The 9,552-nt window shown below is 38.9% G+C and overlaps 1 protein-coding gene across 1 annotated transcript in view; it reads left to right on the forward strand.

The window, feature by feature from the left end:
- TAF1B (TATA box binding protein (TBP)-associated factor, RNA polymerase I, B, 63kDa) overlaps nucleotides 1–9,552 on the forward strand; it is a gene marked incomplete at its 5' end in the record, with an annotated part of 48,458 nt that overhangs the window by 33,456 nt on the left and 5,450 nt on the right. The window contains 6 exons of the mRNA XM_009869597.1: nucleotides 1,676–1,823; nucleotides 3,805–3,982; nucleotides 4,271–4,317; nucleotides 4,608–4,613; nucleotides 7,083–7,173; nucleotides 7,617–7,687. Coding sequence (XP_009867899.1) covers nucleotides 1,676–1,823; nucleotides 3,805–3,982; nucleotides 4,271–4,317; nucleotides 4,608–4,613; nucleotides 7,083–7,173; nucleotides 7,617–7,687 — 541 coding nt within the window. The remainder of the gene's footprint in view (nucleotides 1–1,675; nucleotides 1,824–3,804; nucleotides 3,983–4,270; nucleotides 4,318–4,607; nucleotides 4,614–7,082; nucleotides 7,174–7,616; nucleotides 7,688–9,552) is intronic.

Here is a 9,552-nt window from a genome sequence, read left to right on the forward strand (position 1 = left end):
AAGACTAAGGCCATGAATGCACTTGTTTTGCCTCCGTCTTTGCTGATAAGAGCGACCTTCAGCAATCTCAGATTCTTGAAACCTGTGGGAAAGTCTAGGAGAAGGCAGACTTAGCCTTGGCGGAAAAGGAGCAGGTTAAGGAATGTATAAACAAACTGGACATACGAAGGTTCCTGGACCATAGAATCATAGAATCATAGAACGGCCTAGGCTGGAAGGGACCTTAGAGATTATCTAGTCCAACCTCCCTGTCATGGGCAGGGACACCACCTCTCAACTAGACCAGGCAACACATGGGGACCGAACGGAGATGATGGGATGCTGCCACAAGTGCTGTGGGAGCTGGCTGGCACCATTGTGAGACCACTGTCAACAATTTTGGAAAAGTCACAGTGATTGGGGGAGTTTCCTGAGGACTGGAAGAAAGTAAACGTCTCCCCTGTCTTCAGGAGGGAGGATCTGGGGAACTAGAGGCCTGTCATCCCTGTGTTGGTCACGTTCTTATTCATACATATGATGAACCGATACGTATGATAAATAAATCTATAAATAGGCATCGAGGAATGGCGGCAGACAGCAGCACAGGCTGGGGCACTGACTGCCTTATCAGAGAAGGCCCTGGGAGTTCTGGTGGATGAGATGCTGTGAAGATGGATGTGAACCAGCAACGTGCCCTTGTGCAAAGACCACCACCATCATCCTAGGCTGCCTTAGGCAGAACATTGCCAGCAGATCAAGGGAGGTGATCCTTGCTCTGTATTTAGCACTGGTGAGACACTTCTGGAGTGCTGGGTCCAGTTCTGGGCTCCCCAGTACAGAGGAGGTATGGACATAATGGAGTGAGTCCAGTAAAGGGCAATGAAGATGACAGAGTGAAGCATGTGACAAATGAGAGGAGGCTGAGACAGCAGGGACTTTTCAGCCTGGAGAGGGAAAAGAGAAGGCTCAGGGCGGGTATGATGTGATACCTGCACAAAGAGTGCAAAGGAGAAAACCCAGATCCCCCTCAGTGGTATCCAGTGACAGGATGAGAAGAAATGGGCACAAATTGAAACACAAGAAATTCCATTTAAGCTTAAGGAAAACTAAAAAATTTTTTTTCTTTTGTGCAGTGAGGGCGGAGAAACACTGGAGCGGATTTCCCACAGACCTGGTGGAGCTGCCATCCGTGTTGGCACTCCGAATCTGACTGGTCGTGGTCCTGGGCAGCCTGCTCGAGCTGACCCGAGCCGGGGCTTGGACCTGATGGTCTCAAGCAGTCCCTGCCAACGTCTGCCCTTCTGTGGTTCTGTGATCTCGTAGCTTTTTAGAGACTTCACCGTCAATTATACCTGTATTTATGTTTGGTTTTTTTTTTTTCTTTTTCCAATGCTCTTTCAGTTTTGGAGCATCTGGAGACATACTAATTACAAAAAAAAGGTACTGAGTTCATTACAGGTCTGAAGCAACTTTCTGTTTGTTCCTTATATGTCTCACAGGCTTTAAAATTACTTTGCAGTACTGCAGTCTGGCTCTGTTGTTGCATGTGTGTTTAGTCATAGAGAGCGCTAAAAGAGTCTGTATAAATAATTCTGGATTAAACAATACAGGATTTAACACCGATAACTAACTTAAAATGTGTAACAAATGCGGTAATAGGACAAATGTATAACACCCTCTAACCTTGTTTTTTCAGTCCTGGCCTGTGTATGAAGAAGTACACAACAAAATGCTCGAACTTGCGGCTTTTTTAGACTTGCCTCGTTTTCCAGATATAACAGACAGCTGCTTTCTCCATCCAGACATGTTGTGCATGAAGTACTTGATGGAAGCTAATTTGCCTGGTAAATATTTTCCCAAACATGAACTGATAAAATTTTTTCTTTCGTTTATTAAACTCTGGCAAAAAGACTTGAATTACTGCTTTAAAAGTGCCTACCCTTTTCCTTCTAATTTATGCCTATTTAAGCTTGAACTGAAAGGTAATTTCTATAGAAAGCACCTTCATCAAACATTTAGAGTATGTATTATAGGCCCAGATATGCAGGTGCACTCTGGTGCTGGCTCTCTAAGGCTGTGGAGTGGATACTTCATTTCAAATCTTTCAGTATCCATGTGAACTAAGAGGCACTAGTTGAATCTGTGTGATTTATTAACTTTAGCTAAATGGTTCATGAAGTCAGCTCCTGATTACTTAGCACTGGAATGGTCTCGTATATAATATTGACTGTATCTTCTACAATACTGCATATTAGCATTAATTTTAATATTAGCAAGCAGTGCCGTTTGACAAACCAGCAGCTGTCTCATCTGATTTCTGATTTAGTCTGGAAGTTGTATATTGCATAAATATTGAATACTTTTGTCTATCTAAAATTAAGTATTGAATTACCAAAGAAAGACCAGTAAAACCTTCAACTTGGGGGAGTTTATTATCTTATTTTGCAATTAGTTACATCGAATAAAGCTACTTGGCTTTTCTGTTTGCTCACAGTTGAATGAAGATAAGATAGCCAGCAGATTTAGGGCTAAAATTCCAGAGTAGAAATTCTGATTTTGTAGTTTTAGACCACTGTTGTAATCCTATGGAGAGGTTCACATTATTTTCCAGATCTTGAATTATCAGTTGAATGGAAGAAAAAAATTGAAACTTGGCATTTTAAGATTCATTACTAAGAAATACAATACGCTTTAAAAATCGAAATATAATACTCTCTGAAAATTACTGTAGAAGAATATATTGTCCTTTACTTTTTTCCTTGCAACAAAGTGTTCTTACAAATTGAAAAAGGAACACTGTTGTCATTTAACAACTCCTAAAGGAGTAAATTAAGCAATGAATGGACAGTTTCTTAGGACATGAATACTAACGAAAAGACCATTTTAAGTATCTGAAGTAAGAGGAAATATACTGCCAGTGTTTATAAGAAAACTGGGTTTCCAGATTTTGTTTAACTTTTACTGTTATGTACGAGAGGATTAAAAATGAGTTCCTACTGAACTCTTTGTAAGCAGCAAGAAGGGCATAAAGCATAGCTGGATTAAGGTTGTACTTAGTCATACATTGCTAACCTTTGTGGAATCTGATGGTGATGTAATCAGCGCCTGTATTTCTTGCTGGACAGGAAAGGTGAGAAATTTGGGGGATTTGTATCTCTGAAAAATAAGCCCAGAGTAATCACAGACTGTACAGGTACCCTGCTGCTGCTTTTGGAGCTGCACTTGTATCTTTTCTGACACAAGTGGTGCTGGTGGGTGCAATTTAGTTTTAACCCGGGCTGCGTTTCTGTACCTCAGCCAGGTTTTGTCGGGGTGGCAGCAAGTGCTCTCCTGCTGTGATGAGGCTGCTCTTCATATCCAACCAGCCTCTTTAAAACTAGTCCCTGTTCCCTTGGCAGCACTTCATCCGTCCATGGAGGTTTAGTTAACGTGCAGGGAGAAGATTGTGACGAGTTTTTGACTTTTGTGTTTGGGGTTTTTTTCAACCTATATTTATGTAGATTTAAGATAGGCTTTCCCACAACAATGTTCAGGATGACCTAACAGTATCATTCAAGTAATATCAAAATAGCATTACAAATACTTTTTTTTTCTCCATGTGAATATAAAATAAGTCATGACTGTTTTCCATGTAAGCACAGTGAAGATTGCCTGGTATTTTTAAAAATACCTAACAGTACTTCTCACCCTGAAAAAAAATTGCCAGCTGAGGATCCCAAAAGACCTAAGCATTGTTTTCTTCAAATGACCAACACATCTGCCCTGTAAAAGTACTTCTAGCTTGTTTCAACATACTCATTTGATATTTTTCTTTACATTAATCAGATGACTTGCATAACTGGACTTGTCGAGTGGTGAAAAAGATCTGTATTGGAGAAGCAGATTTCCTGACTCTTGTGCCTGGAAATAAGTCAACGAGAAAAGTGAAATATGATGTTCTTGCTGTGGCGCTTATTGTAGTTGTGCTCAAATTACTGTTTTTATTAGATGATCACTATGAATGGTAAGTGTACAGGCAATTCTGTAACAAAGCGCAAAGTTCAAATAGTGCAGATTATTGTCTTGGATCATTATTTCCTTAGTAATATTAAATTTATGGTGTTTGATGCTACTGAACTTAATAAAAGTTCAAACATACACCTGAAGGCATTTTAGACGTTAAATAGTACTTATTTTTAAAAATAATCAGTTTGAATCTGAAACTTGGAATAAAATTGAGGTGCAATATTTTATGTGAAAAGAGGAGTATTTGCATCTGCAAAATAGCCTGATTTTTATTTTTTTTTTCCAGGTTACTTTCAGATTTTGCTGAAGAAAGAAATAAAAATAACAAAGAAGGTACATAAGTATTCTGGTAGAAGCAGTCTTATGATTTTGTAAATGAAATAACTTTGTAGTTGGGCTTAGAAAGACTTATCTCATTGATCATTATGTTTTTGCCATTTATTCTTTTAGGGAAAATCTTTATTCAAAGTAAACAGTAGATCCCGTTCTCATAAAACCATCTCAGTTTACCTGCATAATTCTTACTGTACAGGATAGGAGAATTTGGTGCACATTTTGCTGGGTACCTTTCTGCTTCTCCTTGCTCATGTTCTCCTCTTGTTTTAGAATTTTATGCATACTAGGTGAAGGTGAATGGTTACACAGTAAAGAGGGGAGAGCACTTTGATCGTAAATGGCAGATACTTATTAGGGGCATCAAACCACGTTTATGATAAAATCCAAACTTGTTCAGTCTTGTTACATAAAATGTCTTAGTGTGTAACATATTTCAGATGTAATCTATTTTCTTAGTCCAAATAATCTTGAGAGAGTGTGGAAAAGCTAGCAGCAATTAAGATAGAGAAGATAACGGTGTGAACGTGGTTCTTGGAGGGCAGAAAGACCAAATAAAAGATCAGAAATCTTCAGGAAGATGTTCCATGGCCTGATTCAGATTACAGTTGAAGATAAGATCCAAGATGTGGTGTTACAGTGGTTTATTTTTTAAGCCTTCCATTCAGTTTTGTGTCCATTTTTTGACCCTTCAGTTACTTTTTCAAAATTTAAGTCACTAATAAAATCAGTGTTAGCCATGCCTGAGCACAATGACGGCTGTACCTAGAGATAGTCATCACTGTTAACTAAAACTGGTAATTCTCATTTTGAAGTGGATACACAAACTTATTTTGGATCTTTTTTTTTCCTTTCTTTTTGCAATTTCCCTTGAAAACTTGGAAGTACATAGTAGGGACGAGTAGAAGTTATGCAACTGCTTACGAGCTAAGGCTCAAAGCCATTAGTGGGGTTTCTCCCTTATAAGCAAGTCTCATTGTCCTTGAAAATGAACAGCTCATTCTTTGCCCACTTTTTTACTTTCAAATCTGCTGGTGCAAAGTGAGCCATATTCTCTGTTATGTTGTCCATAACCTTAAAATGTTGGGGTGGCGGTGAGCAGCTGCTCAGAGGAGCTGATGTGAGAACTTGTGTCAGAGCACTGATTAGTGCCAGAGCTCAAAACCGCCTCTGGCATTTTCCCAAAGTTAGAGTGCTGAAATGAGTAGTGTAATACTGAGTTTTAAAGACCCAATTTATTTTGACTCCATTCTCAACTTAACTATCCTTTCGCTGGTTTGTTTGGGTTTTTTTAATTAAAAAAATAGTATTTCAGCTCCTCCTTTTTGAGACAGGCTGGAAGCTGTACAGTAGATAGTTGTAGTTACCTCGTGCGATGGTGTGTGTGCTGTGGACTGCATACATACACAGTATGGTTTATGTTCAAATAAAACATGTGATTGAGATATATATATGTAAGTGTGTGTCACAGAGCTGTGTATTTTCCAGTCAGCTAAGCTCTATGAACATCAGACTAGCAGTACTGGCCAGGTAAACGGTTATTATAGTGTAGCATCATGTCTCTGACAATGGTTTTACTTGTGAAGGATGCTTAATAATTCACATGAAGTTTAATAAAAATTTCCACACACCCTCCAAACTGCCCTCCCAGCAATTTAGGAGTACTTACTTAAACCTCTGTGTTTAAGGAGTTCATAAAAGAAGTTGTACCACACCTGTGAATTTTAAGAACTACTCAAAGGGTCTTTCTTCATTTGTCTGTTGCTTTTTGAGTCCATCTCTATTTCTGGCATCTAAGCCGTTCTACTACAGGATAATCCAAATAGCAAAAAAGCAGATAATACAAAATGTATATAAGCTTGATTATAAGAATGGTATATTCACTTCCAAAAGAGCTGGCAAAGCGAAACATGATGCAAGCATCGCATGCAGTGCAGCTGGGCTGATGGGGAAATGCAAAGCCTGGTTAATTCCCAATGCAGATAATCCACCCCCGGATAATAAGAGCTGATTATATTTTAAATATATAAATCTGCACCATAGTTCTATTTGGAATTCTTATACTTACTGTACCCAGTTGGTCTCCTTCAGTTCTGTGCCTCTTTGGAGCATCCATGCTCTGTTTGGAGGAGTGTGCTGCTAGAAAGCCATTTGTGTTTCTGCACGTGATGGTAAATATTTGTTCACGTATCGATGAGTAACGTTCCTGTGCTCAAAAAACGTGGGAGGCCAATACAAAGGGAACACAATTGTCTAGTTTATCTTTCCAGCCCTCTAAGGGGTCATGGCTAGTAGGATAGACAGTGGGGAGCTGATGAAACTGTTTGGAATTTTACATCTGAGCTTGTTTAGGTCTTACTTGTTTAAACCTAAGATTGATGTATAGTTTCGTTAATCCCTTGAAGGCAACTTTCAAACAAGCGGAGAACACTCCACTCTGTGGAGATCTAGTTAATTTGGTAGAGAGGAGGTAGTTTTTAGGTGTAACTTTGAGAAAGGTGGGAAAAGGTCTGAATTGTGCTAAATCTATGAAATCTATTCTAAGCTAAGGGGCTTCTTCGCACTTCTTACGAGATGCAGTGCTTTCACTGCCTTTCTCTTTCTTACGGAATTGCTAGATCAAGTCTGCTTTCTTTAAGAACGCAGAATTCAGGATAGGTTTGTATGCAGGCAGAAGATATAGAGTTTAACTGTGTGGAGACCACCTTGTGTGTACGACATGTTTCTTTCACTTCTTCCCAACCTAAAATGTGTGTTTTATTCAGGTGGTCCGTATTTTGAGTTCAAAAAGTGGTACAAGGTGATAAAGTGTTCCTTGGATGTAGAACAAAAGAAGTTGGATGAAGAAAGAGCCAAGTAAGAGGTTTTTTAAGTACTTTTTCTTTTTTAAGGTAGATAGTTTTGTATGAAATCCCGACCCCCACAGAAATTAGAAAGGTTAGGAATTTGCGATTAAATCCCTACCTTAATTTTCTATTTATGCTTACAATGTTTGTCCAGCGTGTTAATTAAATGCTTACTTTCTGTGACAAGTAGCTTATACAGGTGAACAACTAACTGATTACAGCAAATAAAGGTTTGCGTACCTCAGTTTGCCTGCTCTGAAAAAAGACTTCCTAGATGTGTTGGAGGGGCAGTGGCTTTTAATAGCACTAACCGTTAGATTATTTTGATTTTTAAATGTAATAGCTCTAGCAGTATTTGTAAGAAAATACTATTCTTTATTTGTAAAAAAATACTATTCTTGTATGCTCCAGCTTTCTTTTTTTAATAGTTCTTATGTGCCTTACTGCTGGTAGGTATCTGTGGAGATGTGAAAAGCCACTGTTTTATTCAGCTGAGAAGAAATCTAAAGTTCTTAAGAGAAGACGTGAGTAAACTTTGCCTTTTCCCACCAAGGAAGATATCTGCTCCAACTTTTCCCATCATTGAAAATCTGCAGCGCTGACTGTGATAACATTTACATCTCAAAATACTTTCTCTTGTCTCTTTCATCTCTGGGTACAATTAATGTAGCACAATTTTACAACCCCTGGCTGGAATTCCTCAAACAGACATTTTCCTTATGCTTAACTGAAACTGCTTTTGCCAGTCTTCTTAATGACCTACTGAAGCACCCCTCGGAATGAGCACTCTGTCCTCAGCTTCGCTGCTTTGTCAGCTGCCTTCGCAGAGCTGTGATCTTCGTGAATTGCTGTTGGCCTTCTATAGTTTTCCCGTCCCTTTTCTGCTTTACTTTTTCATATCCCTTGCTATGGATATCCCAGGATATCCCCTGTTAGACCTTGCATGTCCCTCTTCTGTCCCGCTCCTTCCTGCTTTTTCTACAGAAAGCGAGGAAGGCTTGTCTGAACATGACTGTATTTGAATAGCTGGCTCTGCATGGTCAGAGTGCTCTAGAAGTACTCACAAGAAATTACTGGGTTTTGTGTTGAGGTAAAAGCAAACAGACAAATAACAAAACCCCCACTTATCTGCAGAAATACAGAAAACCACAATGTTATCAAACCAGATTAGATCTGAAGTTCTTCATCCTACATTTAGTAGTACCTAGTAAGCAGCAGGTATTTGGAGAGGGGTAAGTATGGCAAGTGATATCTTTCCCTTCGTATAATCTTCCAGTTTCTGGTAGTGACTGGTTCAAGGACTTCTAAATACGTTACATAAACATATTTGGTTTGAATAACTTAGATTGGATTTCTCATTCAGGAATGCAGTTGGGGTTTTTTGAATGTTCTTACTCTTCAAAATTAGATAGGGAGGTTATCTTGCAGTCAGGTAATGTTTTTCCACAGAATATGTGTAGGTCTATTTATTTCAAGCTGATCATTTGCTAAGATGCCCTTTAATTCCTGTGTTTATAAGAAAAAGTAAATAATGATTCACTGGTCATGACTTCTGTGGCACTCTAGATTCCTCTTCTGGCTCTGCTTCGCTTTGAGCTAGAAGAAAACCACTTAGATCATGGAGCTTTACCACTGGCTGTTACAAACAGTACTGTTGTTACTGGACAAGATTCATCTTAAAACAATTTAAGATGGTAGAGACAGAGTGCTCTAGAACGCTGTAACCTTCAGTAACCTTCCTCAGCTTTTTGATTTTGATGGTGGATTTTAGTGTCCTTTTGAGATATAACCTTCCCGATCCTTGAATTACTTTAGGATGTCTTTTCGTTTATTTTTTTCCCATTTGTGAATGAGTTTAGTCAAATACAGATCATAAAAAGATGTTGAACCTGCAACAATGTGGGGTTTTAACCTGTTTTTTATCCTAGGGAAACAAGGCTTAGGTGGTCGTATTGTGTGTGCTGATCTCTCATCACACTTTCTTTCCCTTCTCAGCCTCAGTAAATCATGGAAGCTGGTCATTCTTCCACTAGCAGTGGGGAAGGGTGGCGTGGAGTTGTTGATGGTTTGGTGATGTGGGTTTTTTTTCCAGCTGAAATGTGCACTATGAAAAACTTAACCTTAAGTCCATATGTGTAGGAAAGCAGGCTCCTTAATTCTGATACACAGGAAACTACTCTAAAAATTTTAGCCAGTAGGAGAGACAGCCAGCATACAACCAAGTCAGTATAGCAAAAGGCATGCTGTTTTCTGTCGGCATCAAAATACCAGTAGGATCAAATGGATTTTACATGTTTTACTTGGGGGAGTGTTTTTGGAGTGTCTCGGTGTTAGGATCATTAGGTGTGAAAAACATGACATTTTGATATATCTTTCAAAATCTTTCCCT

Source organism: Apaloderma vittatum, unplaced genomic scaffold, assembly GCF_000703405.1.
Source record: "Apaloderma vittatum isolate BGI_N311 unplaced genomic scaffold, ASM70340v1 scaffold13215, whole genome shotgun sequence".
NCBI classification, from domain to species: Eukaryota; Metazoa; Chordata; class Aves; order Trogoniformes; family Trogonidae; genus Apaloderma; species Apaloderma vittatum.